Genomic DNA, 23,077 nt, shown 5'->3' on the forward strand with positions numbered 1-23,077 from the left:
CGCTGCAGATGGCTGCCCCTCCCTGAACCTGGATCTGAGGTCTCTTCCTGTTAAAAGTCAGTTTTTGCTCCCCACCGTCACCAAGTGTTGCTCATAAAACATCACCTGGTCATTGGGGTTCTCTCTCTCGCTCTCTCATTGTAGGATCTTACTTTCTCTGATTTTTAAGATTCCTTGGGATAATTGTTATTGGGAATGATGCAATAATAATTCACATGGAAGTGGGATGAGTTTAAATACCTGGGGTCAAACACCCAAAGCAAAAAGTCAATGCACAAGAGAGTGCAGGCAAGGTGGAGTGGGTGGAGACAATTGCCCAGGTGTCTCTTGGAAATGAGATTTAAATCTCATCACAAATCACCTTTCACCTGGATAAATAAAGGATGAAAAGTGCTAGAGGTGATTTGTGTCAGAAGGATGGCAGCAAGAGGGAAAAGGGAAGATTTACAAGATGGTAGTGACCTGAAAGAAACGACAGGAGACCAAGCTGAAGATGTCAAGATTTTCACTGGCAATGACCAAGGTTGAGCAGCTCGGGTTGAGCAGTTTGAAGAGGCAAGGCTGAGATGGTTTGGACATGTGCAGAGGAGAGATAATGGACAAGGATGTTGAAGATGGAAGGAAGAAAAGAGGAAGACCTCAGAGGAGGTTTGTGGATGTAGTGAAGGGGCCATGCAGAGGGTTAGTGTAGGGGGAGATGGAGGAACATGATCTGTGGTGGTGACCCTAAAGCAAGCAGTAAAAAGAACTGAGCCATGGTGCGTGTCAGCACATTAATAAATACATGAATAAATAAGAAATAACATTATTTCTTTTGTACCCTGGACACCTGCAGATGCCAGGTTTTTAATTTTCTTAGCTACACAGTATAAATGGATATAAAACACATCCACGTATTTGAATTTAAGAGACACATGAAGACAAACTGGTGCAGACTGTCAGCTACAAGACTGGATTTTCAAACTCCAGGATCCTATATGATACTGTAATAAAATCTATAGAGGACCATAACACCCAGTTTAAATTCAGCACTACATGGTGGTGTCTGTGATGGGGCGCTGGAGCTCGCCCCACACATGACCCACTGCTTTAGACCAGCTGTGCTGTTTCCAGCTTTGTATCAACAGTTTGTCTTTCACCTTTTCCTGTTTAAACTCGATCCATTTCGAGTTCCCGTGCTCAAAGCCAGCACTATAAATAAAAAACCTTTCTTAAGGTGGTTTCCCTCAATCTTCTTCTCATAACATTAACTCTTACTCATCAGAGCGTTCCCTCCATTTTCCAGTCTTCAATCCTCTGTCATTACATTCATTTCATTCCAGCACAAGTTCCTCCACCTCTCTTTTTTCCTTCTTTGAAACTTCTCCATGTCCTCTTCCCTCGTGACATCCACTCCAGTGCAGAGGGAGTTTCCTCTCGTGCAGTAATAACAGGCTGGGAGGACCTGAGGACCGAAGCAGTCTGACCACATCTGAGGTTCCTCTGGGGTCAACCCTGGGTCCTGTTTGTTTTGTCTTAGAAGCTCAATTCAAAGCTGGAAACCATCGAGTCCTTTGTCGGCAGCAACAACAAGCTTTTGTTTCCAGTCATAATAAGGCTGGTTTCAGTGCGATCGCTCAGACTGGGACTACTTGTTCTAAAAGCAGAGCCTGTTTTGGTGTTTACTCGTAGTCCTCTGGAGTTCAGCAGGCAGAGCGAAGAAGTAATATTGCCACATCACATTCATGTAATTCCACTGGATTTCATGCTATCATAAAAGTTCTTTTAGAACAAATTGGTCAAGTCCTTTATTTAACAGAAAAACTAAGAGTCAGCAGTCATGCTGTCAGCTCTATGAGCCTGCAAATAAGAGGTTTACTCTGCATTAACAGTCTGACCCTCGAGGATAAATTCATCATCTACAACTGTGAATTATCAAAAAATATCCTGGTGTCACTGCGTTCAGACAGACCACTGATATTGGCTCAGTTATAGCTCTCACCATCCTCGTCTCTGCTCTCTCAAGTTTGAGGTCCTTGGTTGAAATCGCAGACTGCACAGGTAACGGTGCTTCCTTTACACAGGATTCAGCATGTACTATGTCCACTGCTGTTAGATGGAGCTGAAGAGGACGGCGCTAACGAGGACCTCCAGGTCATGATCTGAACATAGCATCAGCGTGGAAGCTATCTGGACATGCCCGAGAAGACGATGCTGAACAGAAGCTCAGCTAATTTTAAATGAATAAGGGCTTTTGGTCTTTATGGAGCTGTTTTCCAAACTTTTTCATCACACCTCAAACATTCTGGATAACCTTTGCAGCTCTGTCAGCGTCCGTTCATCTGCCCGCTCTCTTCTGCTTATCTGAAGTCAGGTCATGGTGGCGGCACCCTAAGCAAACTTTCCAGTTCCCTCTGGGGGTTCCCAAAACATTCCTAGTCCAGATGAGATAAGTAATCTATCCAGCCCGAACCACCTTAACTGGCTCCTTTTGACGCTGCAGGAGCAACAGCTCCTCCGGATTCCTCCAGATGTCCGAGCTCATCGCCCCATCGCTAAGCCCGAGCCCACCCACCCTCCAGATGAAACTAAGGACGTTTTCACACCTGTAGTTTGTTTACTCTGAATTCAAATCAGCTGAGGCGTTTGTAAATTTGTAGCATTTACCGTGTTTTTAACGTTTGATTTAAACACACTGCAGGTGTGAAAACAAACACTGATATTCACAACTTTACTCTTTCAGTCATTACCCAGAATTTATGACCAGAGGTGAAGTGTCGATGGACCAGTAAATCGAAACCTTTGAGCTCAGCTCTCTTCACCGTCACCGTGGCTTCACCAATCCAATGCTCTCCGACTTCCCATCGCATGTGACTAAGATTCCAAGATGTTTGAACTCCCTTGCTTGACTGAGCCTCTCCACAACCCCACAGGGAGGACTCAAACATTTGGTGCTGACCCCGTCGTCTGCTGTCGTGTTGCGTTCGGGGCTGAGTCACACTGGTTAACACGGTTTTACTGAACGAGCCATGAAAATATTTCCTTTGAAGACTCTCGTCGGTGTGCCTCTAGTCTTTGTTGTGTGAGTCACACAAACATCTAAACAGCGTGGGAACATGTTTCAGCCGACCGAAGTGGGCTGGATGTGAAACTCAAACTGAGCTGGAGGTGTCAGAGTGCGACTGTTTCATATTCTCCCTGTTGATATATTCACAACCCTCTAAACTCACCCTCTGGATTATTGTCGAAAAGTTTAACACACTCTTTTTTTTATTATTGAAATATTAAAACCACACTCAGACTAAACATTGGAGAAGTAAAAATGGAAAACAGCAGTCGCCTGAGCCTTTTGCATTATGAGGAGAGCAAGAAAGGTGGATAGATGGGTGCGTACTTACCGAAGACATCAGCTGGACGAGCAAAGCACGATGGGACGCCAAAGGAAACAAATAAAAACATGGTATTAGCTTTTACATCGGCACATTGCTCCATGCAGTTACACCCTATAAAACAACTAATGATTGAATTTTCCCACAAATACCACAAAGTGTTTAATTTAAACAGTTTAAAGTCGCAGCAAAATATTGCAGCCCCTCAGCTGCAGTTTTTTATGCAGTGAACCCACACGTGACAAACCTTTCTTAGCTTTCTTCTGCAGCTTTAGAGTGTCTGATGATCTCTTCTTGATCTCCTGACGGGCTTTCTTGTACTCTGGAAAACGCACACAAACACGGTGTGAATGCAAACAGCGTGTGAAGTTTGAAATGTATGTAGCGGTTTATTGTGTGTGTGTGTGTGTGTGTGTGTGTGTGTGTGTGTGTGTGTAACCTTTGGCATGGTCTTTATCCAGAGTGTTGGCGACTCTTTTCCACTCCTCCATCTGCTCCTGTAGAGGGTTGATCAGACAGTCCAGGAACACCCTGAAAGCACACACACGCACACAAACACAAACACACACACACACACACACACACACACACACCACTTATGGTTAAAGCTGTCCCTTTTGCAGACAATAAAGACCACACAACACAAATCGAATTAAAGTTTCGAATTAAAGGCCGGATTAAATCTGTGGGGAATTAATGCAGATTATTATTACCAGAGTGATTAGCTGCAGCGGTTTATTCCTAACAGAACCGATGCATGTGCAGAAATCAAAGGAGCTGATATTGTTAAGCAGACCAGATTTATGTGTGCATACAGCGTCCAAAGCATGCATGAGCCTCTCTGCCTCAGTTGGGGCTCGATCACCAGTAAACTGGTGCATGGAGATCACTCCCAGGATGCCATGGTGTTTCTACCACTTCTAAGAAGTTTGGATTTACAATAATTTGACACAAGAATATGTATTCAGTTTCTTGAATGAAGAAGAGAGCTGATTCATAAAGCTGTTTGAAGAGGATTTATTCTGAGGTCATTTTTCCATTTAGTAATTAAAGGCTGACAGAGCATCACAGAGATCCATTAGATATTATGAGGTCATGTTTACTGGGATTTACATGAGCTGCTGTGCATATGTGTTCTTCCCTGGTCATCTGCACACCACCAGCAGCCCCACAGTCTCAGATATGTTGGTCTAGAATAAATATTGTGATTACTAGTAGAGAATAAAACCCCTGTAAAGGGACCAATTAGCTTTCATTCCCAGGTTAAATGTCTCTGCAGAGGTCATAATGGATTAATAATAATGGATTGCATTTATATAGTGCTTTTCAAGGCACCCAAAGCGCTTTACAATTCCACTATTCATTCACTCTCACATTCACACACTGGTGGAGGCAGCTACAGTTGTAGCCACAGCTGCCCTGGGGCAGACTGACAGAGGCAAGGCTGCCATATCGCACCATCGGCCCCTCTGGCCATCACCAGTAGGCGGTAGGTAAAGTGTCTTGCCCAAGGACACAACGACCAGGACAGAGAGAGCAGGGGGATTGAACCGGCAACCTTCCAGTTACAGATGAGCTTTCCAATCCCCTGAGCCACGGTCATTTAGCAGCTCCAGTGCCAGTTAGCAGTGAGTCAAACACCTGGGCAGACTTGCTAATTTTCAGCCCTTTTCCATCTATGATGTGAGTCAGTGCAGTTGCCTGAGAAATTCCACTCAGTCATCATTTAACTGGACTCGAGTTTGGTGAAACTGAAGAAGAAAGCAGTGTGAAATTGTTGCTACTTCTATGTGTCTTTATAGCGTTTACCCTGCTTTCTGACACTGTGACCTCAAACATGTTACCCCAGAAGGGAAAAAGAAGTCAAAGGGAAACAGCTCGGTCAACTTTAAAGGACGTTTACCCTCAGTTTTTTAAAAAAAACCTTACCTACTTGGTTATTTTGGTGTGAAAACTGAACTTTATTTTAGAACACTTATTCAAGATTTATCAGCCTGATACTGCATAATGTGACAATAAGAAGATTTTACGTCCCATGTGGCCAGGAAACACCTCTGGATCCCCACAGAGGAGCTGGAGGGGGGAGGTGGTTGGGTGAAGGGCATCTGGGACGCTTTGCTTAGCCACATAGAAAATAACTGGATGTCTGCCGTGACACATCATACTTTATTAACAGAGGTGAACCCTGCATCCTCCTGCTACTGCATCCCTGTTCACAGAGTCAGCTGGAGGTCCCATCTTACAATTTCAATCTCTCAGACTCTCTGCTTTCATACGGGTGGAGTTAATGGACTCTGCAGCGAAGGCAAAATGAAAAAGAGGAAGGCTGATTTTGATCAGGAGGAGCGGTAGGTGAGGTTTACAGGCTCTTGGAAAGAAAGCTGGTGAAAGGATGTGGTCACAGCAGGACTGACTGGGGCTGATACTGCACTCTGCGGTCACGTGGATGTAAAAGATGAGTAATGAAGAGTGTAAGGAGGATTCGTAAAAGCAGAACGAAGGCGACACAAAGATGGACGAGGGTGTATTTATAAAAACGATCTGGATAATTATTTTCAGCCACAATGATGTCATTAGATTGAGTCAGAGACTGATGGACCAAGATGGAGGATCTAAAAGCTGAGGCAGGCGGAAGAGCAGGTTGCCATGGAGAACTGGGAGGACAGGCCACTCCTGTTCATCTGACACACACACACACACACACACACACACACACACATCTACCCACATGGAGAACTGGCGTAGTTTGGCCTCGATGCTGCGATGCCTCATGCACATCCTGGTGAGGGCTGAACCGATGTCCCGGGTCCCCCCTGAAAGCAAACACACAGACACAGAGGACAATCTGTCAGTCAGACCGGGAGCTGCAGATCACTGGAAGACTTTCAACATGATGCAAATTCACAACTAAAATCACACTTGCAGATCCTGTGCCGTAAATCCTGTGTTTCTGCCTATCATCTATTTATTTAACCTCTAAATAAGCTGAAACAGGTTTTCTTCAAAATAAGAAACACTATCAATACCATATACACTCACATGCAACTTTATTAGCTACAAGCCTTCACCTGCTTGCACAGTCAGTCACAGCAACTCGATGAATTTAGGTGTAATCAAGACAACCAGCTAAAGTTCAGACTCAGAATGCTGAAGAAAGGTGATTTAAAGGTCTGAACATGCTTGTTGGTGTGGGACAGGTTGGTCTGAGTATTTCAGAAACTGATGACTTTCCCCCCATAACCATCTCTAGGGTTTAAAAACCAGAAAATATCATGTGAGCAGCAGTTCCTTTAGGAGCAAATGCCCTGATACCAGAAGACAGAAGAGAAAGGTCAGGCTGCTGCTGCTTTGAGTTGATAAGAAGCAACAGCGAGTCAAATAGTGACCAGTTAAAACTGGGGTATGCAGAAGAGCATCTGAGAACGCACAAGTCACACCTTAGAGCAGATCTGCTATAGCAGCAGAGACCACACCGAGCGCTGCTCCTCTCAGCTAAGAACACGAAACCAAGGCTAAAATTGTCACAGACTCAACAGACGATTGAAGACTCGCTGCCTGGTCTCATGAGTCTCCATTCCTGCTGCAACATTTTGATGGTAGGCTCAGAAGTTAGAATGAATAACAGAGATTAGATCCATCCTGCCTTTTATTAGTGGTTCTGGCTATTGCTGGTGGTGTAATGGGGAACACTTCTTTTGGCACAGTTTCTGCCCTTTAGCACCAACAGAGTATCATTTAAATGCCCCAGGCTGTCTGAGTACTCAGTGTACCCAGTGTACAGTGTCTGCTCCCAGCAGGATAACACACTGTGTCACAGTTTCTTGAACATGACCTTCACAGTCACCAGATCTCAATCCAATCGAGCACCTTTGAGGCGTGGCGGAACAGGAGATTCGCATCATGGATGCAACTGACAAATCTGCAGCAGCTGTGTGATTCTGTCACGTGATTTTAGACCAGAATATCCTAAATGTTTCCAGCACCTTGTTGAATCTATGCCATGAAGAATCAGGTCATTCTGATGGCAAACATGAGTCCGATCCAGTACTAGACCCTAACGGAGTGCCCAGTGAGTGTAGCAAGTAATAAACTCTTAATAGATTATAATAAAAAAAATGCAACCACCATCCTCAACATAACAGGTAAACACAAACCACAAGCTTTGACATGGAATAATTTATCCTGTTTATAATCAGCAGGGATGGTAAATGTGTACAAAACAGAATTATTCCCCCTAACTAAGACAGCAAAAACAACTCGTGAATACAACACTTGCATGTCATCAGCTTGTGTTATATGAAGCAAATCTCTAGGAGAATGTAAACACACACACACACACACACACACACACACACACACACACACACACAGATACTGTCGAAATGAGCGAACTGGTGAGCGAAGACGAGCTGCAGAGCCCTCGTACTTCTGTGTGGGTCTGACATCTTTCACTTGTGCATTAGATCTGCACAGCATCAAAAATACATCCAAACATGAGCCATTCCACTCATGTACAGCTGTGATTTTCTTATCACTGGAGTCTGCTAGAGTAGCTTTACATGATCCAGAATTCAGAATAATCCTTTTTTAATCTCACACTGGACCTTGTTGTAGGTCATCCTCTGATCAGTGCAAATCCACAGAAAGGCTAATGTCCTCAAAGTCGCCCAGATCTCAGCCCAGGTGAACATTCATGAGAGATTCTAGAGACATGCCGCGCTGCAATCTACACCACCATCGTCACAGTCATGCTGCATTAGCTGCTACAAGCTAAGGGAAACTCCTGGATTTGACTCTTTGCACCTCTACAAATGATGACTTGGATAATATTTAGTGTGAGCGCACTTATAAACAACACCGGATTTCTTCATCAGCCTACTTGGTAGAAAGCTTGTTCCAAGTATCTTGGACTGGCTGACATTCTTCTGTGAATTTAAGCCGACTCAGAGTTCGCTGTTATTTTGTGTAATCTGAGACGTTAATAAATGACAAAGAAGGTAGCTGCACCTTCTCCCACACAGCCAATCGCTAAACAAACCCATGAAAACATGAGCCAAATAAATATCATTTTTCTGTATTTAAGACTGAAAACAAGGCAAAAACATTTGATAACTTAAACAAGTTAATAAAGCAATTTCAGCAACTCCAGAAATGGACAGCATTCAACCTCCAGTGTCTTGCTCAGGGACACTCTGGCAGGGTGTCGGGGAGCTGATTGTCAGTGCAGCAGAAGCTCCACAGGCGCCCAAATAGGCCAGATGGTCATCCTCTCTCCCCCCCAGACAGAACACTCCCTCCTGGGGAAAATTTCACGACAACTCAGCCTGGCAGCCTGGAGATCCAGCAGCTCCTCCAACACACGCCAGCGCTCGCCTTCCTGTACATGTGAAGACCATCAACAACCACATTCCTCTCCAACTTTGACTTCAACCTCGCCTGAATTCTTCACTTCTTAATATCCTGACTAGCAAATTCTTGTCTTTTAATATCGTGTATTGTGGACTTGCTTACTCTTTAACTTCTGCAAGGAATATCATCAGGAACAGCCCTCACAAGTATACTGTGCAAACGCGCGAGTTGGCTGGGGTGGGTGAACACTGCAATGCACCACTCCTCTCCCTTCCCAATGTCTTCCTCCTTTCCTCTTCGTCCTTTCTCAGACATGTTTCTGTCACACCCTTATGTCTCTTTTCTGCCTTCTCTTCAGGCTCCTTAGAGCCATCGAAGGCACAGCGAAGACGAGCTATCCTGCTCCCAGCACAAATATAAGAGGAAATAACATTACCCTCCATGTGTCTCTATGATGGACTGCTGATGATTAAATCTTCCATGTTGAATTCTCAGCGAGTGAAAACGAAACAAAGTACCAAATGGGGAACTGAACCATATCAATGTGTAGAAGAAAGCTGTGTGAAAAGAGGCTGATACCAGAGACACTGCAACAAGCACGAAAATATTAGTGCCGCTCCCATCAGCTGAGCTATAACTTTAATGGGTCAATCAACTTATGTGAGTGGAAGAAATGTACGGCAACCAAGTCCAAGATAAGGTTGTGGTGGATGAAAGGACCAAGTTGTCCAAGTTTGATAAGCTTTCAGCACTAAAACTATTTTTGTGTTTACAGATAGTTTCAATAGCAAAGACGTATTAAAAACACTTTAAAGACTGGCTTTCTGCTGGATGACCCTAAACCTCTGTCATGCGTGTTGTACGGTGTTTCTGCGAGCACAAAGTGAGCTGTGTGCTTCTTTTGGTTGTAGACAGTAAAAAAAAGAAAAGTGGCCCCATAAACTGTTCACAACAAAGTTTGTAGATGTTTTAAATAACCGGGGTCATGATTCCTTGAAAGACACGTTAGCGCAAAGTTTTCCTGGCTCCCAAAATTACTCCAGCACCAAAGTAACTGGAGGGCCGAACAACTCTAACTTGAGCCTGATTTCTTTTACTTTGGAAGAAATTCTTAGGGCTCTGTTGATGTTATCGAGGGCTTCTTGAACCCTGAAGCCTCAGGGCTCGGGGCTCAGGGCTGTACGGTCCATCAGCCATTCAACCATGTTTGATTTAGCCATTTCTTTAAGAAGCCAGAGCTCTTTTCACTCCAAATACCACCTCCTCTTCCACTTTCCTGTATCTCATTGTACAACTGTATAGTGACAATACAGACATTCTATTCTATTCCTCTTGCCCTTCTTCACACCATCTCTCCATCACTCCCACATCTTCCTCTCGTCTCTTCTCACATTCAGACGAGGTGCTGCCTCCTCTCTTCTCACCTCATCTCCTCCTCTCTGCTGCCCTCCTCTGAGAAACAAGATGTCACACTTCAGAATCGGTCCAGGCCAAATTTCCCACCCGCCATCTCTGGTGGTGGTGCAAGATATAATTTGTCAGAATTGCCGCAGGGCTTCTCCTGCAAAGATTTTACGACAAGAATAGAGTCAAAATCGTAAAGCAGACCTCCAAATGAGCTCACTTCTGAAGGTCTATGTGATCCAAACGTGCTGATAAAGCTGACATGGCAGGTTTTCTTACAGGACAAAAGGCTCGAGATGGCCTTTTCACTGGCGAGCTGAATCGTGCAGATCTGTGAAAACGACTTCATCTACAAACATTTGGCCTGAGTGCTGGCTGGGCAGCTCTCCACACACGCTGTAAGCCCACGTCTTTCAACCTTTTTTTGACCTCATATCCTCAATTTCTCCGAACCACCACAGTCTGAGATAGCGTGACTAACAGTGCACAATCTTTATTTTAGGAGGCAGCATCAATGATCTGAAGCATTACAATTCACATTCAAACCAAGAGGTGAGAGTCCTTTAAGCCAGATCATCATTCACTTTGTGTACACACACTGTGCTTCTGATTTGTAAAGAGCCTGGTACAGATCTAAACAAATCAAACCTAAAACTACTAAAGCGAGGACACCTGTTTATGTGGATGTGGTGATCCTGGCAGGATCTCCAACTCGGTGTCTCTCTTGACAAAAGGCTTTACCACTGGTTCTTAGTGCTGTTTATCAACCCAAACTGTTGCCTAGTTTTAGAGATATCAGCTGTAGAGATGTCTGGCTTCTCTTGATTATAAGATAACTCTCATTCTGTGGTGTTTAAAGTGCAATAAATACACTCAAAATTAAATTAAAAGAACCCTTTGAAAACAATGGGGAAAAACATGCATATACATCTATAATGATATGGACTAGGCAATGTTTTAGGACGGAAACAATGCCACATATTTTGATGAAAATGATCAACACAGAGAGCTGAATACAAAAACAACTCAAAAATCTAAGTTAAAAAAAAAAAAAGATGGCAGGCTAGTTCACTTTGCCAAAGTTTCAATCAGCAACTCAAAATGCTGCTCAGTAGTTTCTGCAGCCGCCACAAGCTGCCATGGATGCCGGACAACATTGGGACATGCTCCTAATGAGACGATAGATGGTGTGCTGGGAATCTCCTCCCAGATCTGGACCAGGGCATCACTGAGCTGATGGGGCCAGTCAGTGGTATCTGTTCCTTCCTCCTCTAGGAACTGAACCCAGGACCCACTGCTCCAGCGCAGGGTCTAAAAATTGGTCCAAGGATTTCATCCGGATACCTGAAGGCAGTCAGGGTGCTGTTGTTGAGCCTGCGGATATCTGTATGTCCCTCCATGGGTATGCCTCCTCGGACAATCACCACCAAACCAGTCATACAGGCAGACCCTTTCAGGTCTGTCACATGAGCTCAGGGTGGAAAGTGGTGGACCTGGTATTCTGTGGCAAATGCCAGTCTGGCTCCACGGTGCCAGACATTGAGCACAGGGCCCACCAGAGGACGTCTGGCCCTCAGGCCACCATCATAAAGTCTGTTTCTGATTACTCAGTGGCCTGTGGAGGTCATTTGTAGCTCTGGCTGTGCTCATCCTCTTCCTCCTTACACAGTGGTGCAGATACAGATGTTGATGGGTTAAAGACCTTTTGCGGCCTGTTCGGCTCTCTTAGAGTAACTGCCCGTTTCCTGAAATCTCCTCCAGGCTCTCGAGACCGTGCTGGGAGACACAGCAAACCTTCACACACTGATGAAACATCCTTGAGCAGTTTGAGTGTGTGTCCGAGCTCTGTAGTAGTGACACTACTCTAGAACTCTGTATGTTAGTAATCCATTATTGCCATATTACACATAAAAGCAGCTTGGAAAAACTACTAAGACATAAAACACATGTTGCAGCTCAATACTCTTTGATCTATCCGCATACATCAGATCCACTGAGCCATTTGTATAATTACAGTAGATTAGGTCACTTTGCTGTATTTTATGGATGTAAACTGTGATCTGGTGCGTTCACACTGCCACAGGCTCTAAAGTGGAAAATTAACTTCCTGGTGTCTTTTTCTCACGTCACGCGCTGTGTGCACAGAGACACATCGATGTCAACACAGCTCTGCTCTCCCATCTGTACCCCACAATTTACATTTTAGTGGATTGGTAGAGCTACAAAACCTAAGTGCAACATAAAATTGCCTTCCACACCCCGAACGTGCTGGCTGAAGCCGCCAAGCTTAACAGCTCTTCTGGCAGAAACGCTCAGTGTGACATGATGTAAACGTCAGTGTCGTCCCCTCAGCTGGGCTGTGATGTTAGTTGGCTGCGCAGTTCTTTGGGTTGGCAGGTTGTAATTCACCAGAAACCAAATGGTTCCTACACAAAACTACTCACAACAAGGTTTGTGTGTTTTCTGAGTAACTGGGTCGGGATTGCAAATGTATATATATTTTTTTTTTTTCATTTTTCCTTTTTTGAAGAGATTTGAGCACCACAATGCGAGTGGTGTGTTTGGTCTTTTGTAGTCAAAACAAGGCAGACCTCGCTATGGCAGTTCTCTGTAAAACTGGGTAACTCACACAAACACTGTGTACATCAATAATCAGCACTACAACACACACATTTGACTTTAGTAACCTTTTAACTGAGTGCAAATGCTGAGCAGAACAAACGAAAGGAGATCATTTTAGAAAAATAGCTGAGTAAGGAAATATGATCTAATTAAGTATGATCGTATTCCTGCCTGCACCAAGACGCTGCCTGGACAAGTCGTCCACCAATGCACAAAAATGCACTCAGGCTAATATCTCTGCAAAAACCAGTGCAAACTCTCTAATCTCTCAACTTTCATCACAAACAGTACGAAGGTTTGATTTTTAGGCACAATTAGCATGAACTTAATGTCCGGTGTTAACAGGCTAGAGCTCTTCCTGCAGGGTCACAATCAGTCAATCAGTTATTGGTCACATGCAGCTGATTGACCCGACTTCTCACGTGGGTCCTGTGTTGTGTGTGTGTTGTGTGTGTGTGTTTGTGGTATTGAGATCCAGCTGACCCAATTCAGTGGGACAGAGCAGCGTCTCTGTCTGAGCTTCAGAGCGAACCGGCTGCAGGTCAGACAGAGACGCTGCTCTGCAGACAGAACGGCCCCGAGGCTGCACAGCAGTTCATCTGCATGGGAGACCAAACTCGGCCCGTTTAAACCCTCAGACAGAAGAAGCCCTGGCCGTGACACCACACAGGAAATGAGCTGTTAGTCAGAGACCAGCAAGAAGGGAAAGAGATCAAAACCAAGGCTGGACCGGAGCGAAATGAAGGAAACATGCTAATCAACAAGGAGTTCAAAGATCTCAACCTATGAGGAAAAAAAATCTGTCTCAGGTAACGTTGGTTCACCGATGATTAGCAGAAACCAAAAACTACTTCTGGAAAAGTGTTAAACAGCACAGATGATACAAAACAAAGTTTCATAAGACATAAGATTCTGCTTTTAGACTAAATAGGATGCAGTCTCATTTTGGCACAATTCTGACGGAAATCTGGAATTATCTGAATAAATAATGAGCAAACGAGACTGATTCAACTTTTTGTGCCAGCTTTCATTTCTCTGGACCACAAAGAGACTTCAGCCAGTGCCAAAAACAGAGCAGAATCATCCCTTTGCATTGGAATAATTTATCTTCTCATCTGTTTTCTTCCACCAACCAGCAGCTCCAACAGTGAAGCTGTAAAAAATGTCTTTAGCTTTAATGGTGACTATGTAATGTAGTTAAAATGTTATGCACATTCGAGAAGAATATAAATAAGTGTGTTTTGTTCTTTTTGTCTGTGTTCATATAGTTTTGATTTTAGACTCATAACTTTCATAAGAGTTTATCGGGTAAAAAGAGATAAACCAATAATGTCTGTTTATAGAGATAATATTGTTGTTGTGAATTTCTTCATATGACATCATTTCTACTTTTAAAAGGAAACAAAGCACGAGTCGGTGAAAGCAGATTTTACTTTAAATTGTAGGAAAATAAAACCACTACTACACTGTACAGTAGCCACGCCCCTTTTCTCTCCCATTTCTCTTCTCAGAATACCTGAGATTTACCTGGTGACCCTTCGGCAGAGCTGAGGGTAAGGAAATAAAAACAGCAAAGCCACAACAGTAAAACGCTGCTTACATGTTGATGAATCAGTACTATTAGTACGTCACATAAACTCAGATAACAGCTAGAATGGACATTCTCACTGTGATTTATTATTGAGTGTTATTAGTAGCTTGAGTTCAGGAAAGGGTCTATCCTCCTGTACGTCCCTGTCATCTCATGATCTATAGTAAAAAATTACACTAATGTTTCAAACTGTTTTAAGAAGGAGCTCTTCCTGGATGCTCTTTGGAGGGATGCATATAATCTAAAATATCAAATCAAATCACTTTTATTGTCACATCACATGTGCAGGTACACTGGTACAGTACATGTGAGTGACATTCTTGTGTGCGAGCTTCACAAGCAACAGAGGTGTGCAAAAATACAATAACATAAGAACAAGCAAAATATAAGAAAGGCTAAATCTGAGAGTTATATGAATATATGTACAATATAAGAGTGTATGCATGTTACTGAATGTGTATACTAAATATGAAGAACTACTGTTTTCTATGAATTATTTTATTAACTGTAAAACTTCATTTGTAATCCACAGCCTAGAGCATCCCAGCTGCAAAGTTTCTTTAACATTAGCAAAGCAAAAGGCTGCAGGACAGGTGAGCAGAACAACTGCACCAAACACACAGGTGACATTAGCTAAGCACTTACTCTTTTACACTGCAAGCTGCTGGAGTTGACCATATTCCTCTGTCAATACAACGAGGTAATAGACAATGGAGACTTTCTGGATTTATAAGACAGCCCACTAAATATCCTGGCTTATGAGGACTTTGACTTTACTTTGTTATGACCTTTATTTGCCTTTGAAGATGAGCTTTTGTTACCTGTGGTTGATGGCGCTGTGTGGGGGTTTTCCTGTGTGATTTGGGTTGAATTTGGTGAATGATTGTTGATATCTGTCCAGGTAACTGAAGACTCGTCCTGTTGGTGGAGTTTAACTTGAGATTTTTCAGCCCTAAGTGGAAGTTTTCTACTCGGGAAACACTACGAGGAAAGATTTGGTGCATTCATGGACTCTGTTTCCTCCCTGATGAAGACTTGAAACAAACGAACTGAGTTCTTTGATATTTTAGTTTATGCTAATGTTTGTTTGGCTCAGTTTGAATGAGGTTATTTGCATCTTTAGTACTGAATAAAACAGTGAATTACTTGATTTTCCTGAATGAACTTCTGGATGATGTTTGACCGCCATGTTGGAGGTCTTTGAAAGTTCAGCTTTCAGCGCCACAAACGGCAATCACAAGCATCGGCAGCTTTCTGGGTAAAAGACAGAGAAACTTTTTGGGGAGTGTCCTGGGGCACGACTCTAATCCAGCACACACACTTTCAACCCTAATTTATAAATCGAGATTCCCGACCGACTCTTCCGAGATGATAACCTCGCTGTCGAGCGCTCTCGGCACTTTAACCAGCGGATGTTGAGCCGCGTCAGCGCAGTGTTGAAGTGAACAGTGACCTGGAATCTAAGACTGGAATTTAAATCCATCCGACTGGGATGTGAGCTCAGCCATCGCATTCCCACAGGAGCAGCTCCACACGAACACTGGTGGAACTGGGCTGAGGAACTGGAGCAGCTGAAGCATCTCACACACTCACACACACACACACACACAGTAGCCCAGCAGGACAGGCAGTAAATCAGTGTCCTGTAGAACGAGACTATATTTCTTGTCTTGTTGCTACAGGGAGCTTACGACTAGAGAGCTATTTTGGAGAACTGGAGCATGAAGGAGGAGGAAGAAGAAAAAAACAATGACAACTGGAGCTGCAGAGGACAGAAGATGGGATAAAAGAAGAAGAAGAAGAAAGGAAAACTGGAAGATTGAAGTGAAGATTAAAAGGACACAAACACTTCAACGACCCTGCTCTTCTTCTTCTGGGACAGTCTTCTTTAATCCCAAACAACAAACAACAAAAACCCAGAAAAAGAAAAAGAAATACTAAAAGCTAAACCACATTGTGACCTCAGTTCTAACAGGCCAAGAACTCACATCCAGCCCACAGACCCTAAAGATCAGCTGATACCGTTGCACACATTCACACAGAAGACCTTACATAGAAATTACACCATTTGCACTGGAAGGGGTACCTGCGTATCTTCAACCCGCTTTGCAACCCACATGCCCTTAGTGTCTTCATTTCATGCCAAGTGTGATTATAATTGGTGTCATATCTAATATCATATTGATGTCCACTTTACTCTTGAGTTTACTAGACGAGTTTTTGCTGCATTGTGTTTTTAAATATGTGCCTGGAAGGTCAGAGCAATGTCAGTAAAGTGTTTCTGACTGAATCGCAGTAAAACCGTTTCAGTACTTTGATCCTTTCAGTTGCTGTAGTGGACGCAGTTGTCTGTGGGTTGGTCTCTCTATGGGCTTACCTGTAGCTACAGCACGATCATCTGGGTAATGCTGTCAGCTGGTCTTACTCATGTTTTCTGCTCAACTCGGATCAGTTTTTAGTTACACCAAAAAAGAGAAAAAAGCTACAAAGTACCCAAACTCTGACCTTTGAGAACAACAAACAGGAAACTTACTCTTTAAAAAGGCAGCAAATGTGCAAATCTGTTAAAAGATGCCTCCACTTTTACTGAGACTGTAAAATCTGGATCTTCTTGTGTGTATAACAAAATAATTACAATGCATTAATTAAGGGTGGGATGTTTTTAAGTAAGTTTCACATAAAATAAGTCTCAACCTTTAGAAAAAAAAAACCAAAACCCAAATCTTTTGAAATCATGTGGTTTCAGTACAAAATAGTTTAAAGCTGTAAGTTTAGAGAGCAGGCTGCTCTATTCTATGATTACACTGTCAATATGTGATAAATGGTGCAATCCCAGCAGCTTGTTTAACCCACTAAAACCCCAGAGTTTGGCATCACCGTACATTAGCACTTTTATTTCACTCTTTTTTTCCCTTGCTGCCTGTCAGTAACACACACATGACCACAGCTGTGATGCCATCATGATCACACTCGGCACAAAAGCCGTAAAGAAGACAAAAACCATTTAAAAGGTCCCGCAAAACCTCAGCTTCTCCTGTCAGTCTGCTGCTGCGTGACAGAAGTAACTAATCAGGTGATGGCCAGCGTTAAATCAGGCGCATGCTGTTGCCCGGTGGTTGCATCAGTCAGCATCTCTCTCTCCATATAGCCAAGGTCACTTTACAACTTCAATACGTCTCACGTGTCAACAAGCAGCAGAGGTGTCGCTCGCTGTCAATCTCTTTAATGCAGAGGCACGAAATACCAACTTCCTGCCAATTAGTGACACGTCACAAAGGTCACATTGAGCTCAAATGCACTCCACAGTGCACACAAACACGTTTTTGGGCTTCTTGATGTCTTTGATCTCTTTTTATGCGAGAGCTTCTGTTTGTACGGAGCGCTGCAGTACAAATAGTGCAGCTTTGAGTTTAGCCCAATCAGATTTTTTAAATGTGCAAAAATGTCACAATTTTCTTGAGGTCCTGCTTCCTGAACCATAGAGACAGAAACAAGATGATGCATTACCTGAACTTTTATATTTGGCCTATGAAGTCGCTGACAAAAAGAAAATGTGCAGCAAAAGAACTCAATATCTGTTATCTATGAATGTGGCAGCACCAGATCTGATCACATCCAAGCGTCGTTGCGCCATCTTTAAGCTTTCAAAATCACCTCTCCTAACTGGGATAGAGTACACACGCAGTGGGAGTGTTTTTAGGGAGTAAACAGAATTCCTCACATCTCATGGAGGGGCGACCGGGGTCGTACAGTCCTGGAATACCACACAGAGAAGAGGGGAGGGGAGCGATCCAAGGACGCCTGCCATAGGGCTGCAGTCTTAGGATGCTTTCTGCAGCGTGTGTGTGTGTGTGTGTGTGTGTGTGTGTGTGTGTGTGTGTGTGTGTGTGTGTGTGTGTGTGTGTGTGTGTGTGTGTGTGTGTGTGTGAGAGAGATACAGTAAAGGCTTAAGATTCTTTAAATAACACCTCCCTCTCTCGTTACGTCCTGAAGTTGGAAAGCTGTATCAGTTTGCTGCTGTTGGGATTCATATAAAAATGGTGAACGCAACACTAACAAGACGAGCAGCAACATTTTAATGAGGTTTTTAAGACTTCGTGTTGGTCTGCATCATCTGCTGTTTTATTTATATTTTTTATTTTATTTTTATTTTTGAGTCTAATTCCAGCAGGCGGTCGTACGGTTTGCACCTTTTGCGCTCGTATCTGCTGACCCGACATGGTTGTAACGGGGGCGGGGCGGGGTTGTCACGGACACTGATAACTGTCAATCATCAGCGGTGAGGCAGCTGCTGTCCTGTCAGCTGCTCTGACCACGGCTCAGTGAGCCGCTGCAGGAACGCTGAGCAGGAAGGAAAATGGAGTGTGTGGCACGTGATGCAACTTCAAGTGTTCCACTATTAAGAAAAAAGGTTGAATTCATCAGAATAACTGCTTATAAAAATGTGTGTATCAAAAGAAAGAAAGACTTACTTATTGTTTTTATGTAGTGGCTTCAAAAAAAATGCTGAAATTTTTGACATTTTAAAAAAAGATTCTCAAAATCTCATTTAACCTCCTACGACCTGAACCTTTTCATGGCAGCATTTTTAATTTCTCTTTGCTATTTGGGCTGATTGGAACCTGATGAATGTAAAAACAAAGAATTATCTGATTTTTGTTTCTGAGAAAAATGAGATCCACATATGAGGACATTCGTTTTAAATTTCGATAGAACAGAAGCAGTTTAACGTCATCGTGAGTGGACATCAGGCCCTTGTAGATCAAATTTTAGTATTTTGGTCTAGACAACCAAAAATGTGATGTCCACATATGTGGACGCCAGATCTGAGCAGGTTAAACAGACACCAATATCTTGTCCCTTAATTTCATGTGTGGTTATTCATTCATTCATGCCTGTAATCACAGCTGTGACTATCAGACAGAAGTCAGGAACATTGCATCTCATCTTAACATGCCTCCACCAACACCTTCAGTGTAATTCTACCTCTGCCATGTGTGAGTAAAGCAGCTCATCGAGACGTGGACACTACGAGGCCTCTGAAGCTGCGCTGTGGCATCAGGCAGTGAGCTGTTGGCTGCAGATCCTTTCAAATGTGAGGTGGGACATCCGTGGATTAAACCTCCAGCACATCCAGGAGATGACTGATTACACCGAGATGTTGGAGGTCTTGTACTTGACTCTCCATACCACCTGATTATCAGGGTTCAGTTTGTTACAGCGACCTGGACATTATGACCACGGAGCAGTCACGCCTTCCAAAAACCCATGAAAGATTAGAAGTATAATCAAAGCTGTTTAAAATGACAAACCAGAGCCAGAGTATCCCAGCTACAAACGTTTAACAATTCAGATAACGGTAAGAGAAATCTTGGTTTGTTATCCTGGGAAAAATCCTAGAAAGACATTTTAGCTCGAGTGGAAAATGTTCTGTGAGCCATCCTAAACTCGTACAGCTCTCCAAATGCTGCACATTTAAAGCACAGCAGCATTCGGTCTGGTTACAACTCCCATGAGTTGGTGAACTATTGCACAACCAATACAGCCAATTTATCTGCCTCTGAGGAGCTCCCTCAATGAGGTGAATATTTGGGAGATATTTATGGACGAGATGAACAGTTTAGTTGTTCCTCCTCTGGCAGCTGCAAAAACAGAATGAATGAAACAACAACTCAGAGGACAGAGGGACAAACCAACCTCACAGCCATTAGGCCTCACACACACACACAGACACACACACTGACCAAACACACACACGTGAGACGGGTGGAAACCTGCTTCGATCTACAGAGAAACAGGAATGCAGAAACCAGATCCCGCTGATATCAGACGCTCTTTAATCCCAACGTTTTAAAACAGCATCCAACGCTATCATCCCCAGCTTTGAAAAATTTCAGCCAACACACACACACACACACACACACACACACACACACACACACACACACACACACACACCCTTTGAACTGAGACTAAAACAAAGCAAAGTGAGCGTTTGATTTGTTTGACCCGAGCTGCTGCCAGCCCCTCGAGTGAAACCACAGCTCCTATTTCACCACTAATCTGTAGTCTGAAAGAGTTGGCAGGCTCACCGTGTACACCCGCTGCCCTCTGTGTGAGAGTGCGTGCTTGCGTGTGTGTGTGTGTGTGTGTGTGTGCGTGTGAGAGAGAGTGTGTGTTTGACAGAGAGGGAGCGGTGTCTGAATGCTAAAAGCTTGTGTCACTTCAGAGTTCGACCTCTCCGGTAAAGACGGCGTTGCCTCTTCAGTTGCTGCAACAGCTTCTGTGCAATTTCACTGATTTGCAGCCCGAGTAAGAGAACACAGCCTGTGAAGCAATTACTGCAACATAAAAACACATCTGTGGTCAAAAGTCACATGGAGATCATTTTTTCTTTTCCACTGCAGGTGTCGCAGTCACTATTAAAAGTGTTTGATGGTTTGAAATCTGCATCCAGTGATGGATGGAGTTAATGATGAGGTTGCAAACACTGCCATCATCATTACTTTGTTCTATTATATTATTTGCAGTTTAGTTTAAGCTGCACTTTGACCACTAAGAACATGGTTGGAGTTGATGTGCAGAGCTTTAAGGTCAGCGGTTCAGGGTGGGTGCAGTGTTCCTTCACCTTTCCAGGCCATAAATGAATATTTGTTTTTATTACTTATCTAAAATGCAATATCTTGGATGCATATTCTGCATTTTATAGTTCCTATTGTTTGCATTTCATGACTTAATTCTCTCTGCAAGACAAACGCAGGGTATGGAAATGGACTGCCAGTGGTTTTCTAGTCTTATCGCTCACTCGCTCACTTTACACTCAGACTGAATGTAAAAACAGAAAGCCATCATGTTGTCATCCCCCTGTTTGGGACTCCACATTTTGAAGCCTCAAGTTTGGTATTTTGGGATCGCTAGGTTCATTTTTGGTTGCCAGATGTGACCACATTTGGACAAGAAGTAGGACTGCTAAGTTATCAGCTATTTCAACAAGTTTGAATAGTGAGCTGCATCCATAAGCTTCAACACACAACAGTTTGTACGACACAGTAAGCCATTAGAGACTCTCCAGAATGCACCAACACCACAAACATGTTGCAGAGGTCTAGTTCAGTGGCTTGGATTAACAGAGGTGAGGGCTAGCACTAAACTATCGGTTGATTATCAGTCTGCACACATACCAATAATCTGAAATCTTAACAGTACTGAAACAGGTGAAGAAAGCTCGGTCTGTCTACAGATGGTGTGGAGGGAAAGCCTTTCACAGAGACCAACTGTTAGCTGTAAACATGTTATTTACACAGCTGAAGCTGAGCTTTTAAAAAACAAAAAACAAACAAAACCAACATGGGACTGTGAGGGTACTGACTCACTTTTGGAGCCAGCCTCAATCAAGGACGTGCAGAGTTGGTGGAAACCTAGTGGTGAAGGTCAGAACTGCAGGTTACAGCTGAGAGCCTAATACTATCTTTTTAATGGAAGAAAGGGCTACAAATTCCTCTTCCAGCACAGAGTCATTAAAACCAAAAAGTGTGAATATTGTTTATTATTCAGACATGAAACTTTATTGCTCAATCACGGGCGAAATTTTAATATGAGCTGACACATTTGCTTCAAATCTATGAAATTGTTAGTTCTTTCTCTTCTTCTTTAAATCATACAATAATTCATGCAAAAGAAAATGTGCCGGCGTCTTAACGGGTCTGACTGTAATTATCAGCAGCAGCAGAGTCGCAGCAGTGAAACTGGGATGTGTTGACAGTAAACAGCAGTTACTAGAGTGCAGACAGAAAAGCTTTCAGCGAGGAAAGAAAAAGGAAGAGATTCAAACAGGCAGAGATAATAACAGTGTGCTGAGAGAGTGTGTCTTTGTAGCTCCACCTTATCTCCGTATACACAAAGCACTTAACACTAATTACACACGCAGACAGTCTGAGGCAGTCCGGCTAGTGCTGCTCGTCTGCTGTTTAACAAACTGTAATCTTTCCAAAAGACTCAGACTGATGGAGAACCACTGCTGTACACACCAGTATGACCAGAACTTACTAAAAGGGCCCTATGCTTATTTCCACCTCCATATGTTTTTATCCTTGGACTCTGCTGGAGCAGCTTTGTATGCTTCCCAGTTCAAAATAACCTTTATTCATCTCACTCTGGGATTCGGTGCAGCCCCTCGGAGCATCCTGTCCATCCTGAAAACAATGTTTTTGCTCCGTTCCCTTTATGCTGGCTTTTTGTTTTCTGATTGGCTGCCCCTCTTAACCAGAATGTGGGCGGGGCTTCTGATACAGATCCAAAGAAAAGGGAAAACAGAGGAAAGAATTGCAAACTGAGTGAAACTGAGCTTTCAGCCCACAGGGATCACTCGTACAAACACTGACCTCACTATTTAAAACTCTGGCCATGTTTAATAAGATCATCGACCACTGGAACAGGATAAATATGACAGCGAATAAGAAAAAACCACAACAAGCATAAAAGCTCCACTTTAAAGAAGGCCTAGTGTGTGACTGTTGTGTCAGTAACAAACTGTGTGGGGGGTCTATGACAACAGCCGTAATTTTGCCAGTTCACAACACACAACACACACACACACACCTGTGTGTATGAACACACTGACTGTTTTAACTACCCAGAGCCTGTTTGGGCAGCTCTCTCTCGCCTCTGATTGGCTGGTGTCTGTTAAGCCAGACACACTTTGATCCTCCCATTGCTCCCTGGAGATGATACACACACACACACA

The 23,077-nt window shown here is 43.4% G+C and overlaps 1 protein-coding gene and 1 long non-coding RNA gene across 4 annotated transcripts in view; one reads left to right on the plus strand and one right to left on the minus strand.

Moving 5' to 3' along the window:
- Positions 1 to 23,077, minus strand: part of LOC100710714 (MTSS I-BAR domain containing 1) — a 78,369-nt gene that overhangs the window by 16,424 nt on the left and 38,868 nt on the right. For all 3 annotated transcript variants that reach the window (XM_005463689.4, XM_025902268.1, XM_005463690.4), the window contains exons 4-7: positions 6,097 to 6,181; positions 3,808 to 3,899; positions 3,616 to 3,690; positions 3,378 to 3,389 (exon numbers count right to left, since the gene is read on the minus strand). In XM_005463689.4, the coding sequence (XP_005463746.1) occupies positions 3,378 to 3,389; positions 3,616 to 3,690; positions 3,808 to 3,899; positions 6,097 to 6,181 (264 nt within the window). The remainder of the gene's footprint in view (positions 1 to 3,377; positions 3,390 to 3,615; positions 3,691 to 3,807; positions 3,900 to 6,096; positions 6,182 to 23,077) is intronic.
- On the plus strand, positions 12,102 to 15,718 carry LOC112843503 (uncharacterized). Its single transcript, XR_003215878.1, has 3 exons — positions 12,102 to 13,552; positions 14,255 to 14,296; positions 14,867 to 15,718. It is a non-coding gene; the product is annotated as an uncharacterized LOC112843503 (long non-coding RNA).

This window comes from Oreochromis niloticus, linkage group LG22 (assembly GCF_001858045.2).
Source record: "Oreochromis niloticus isolate F11D_XX linkage group LG22, O_niloticus_UMD_NMBU, whole genome shotgun sequence".
Taxonomy (NCBI): Eukaryota; Metazoa; Chordata; class Actinopteri; order Cichliformes; family Cichlidae; genus Oreochromis; species Oreochromis niloticus.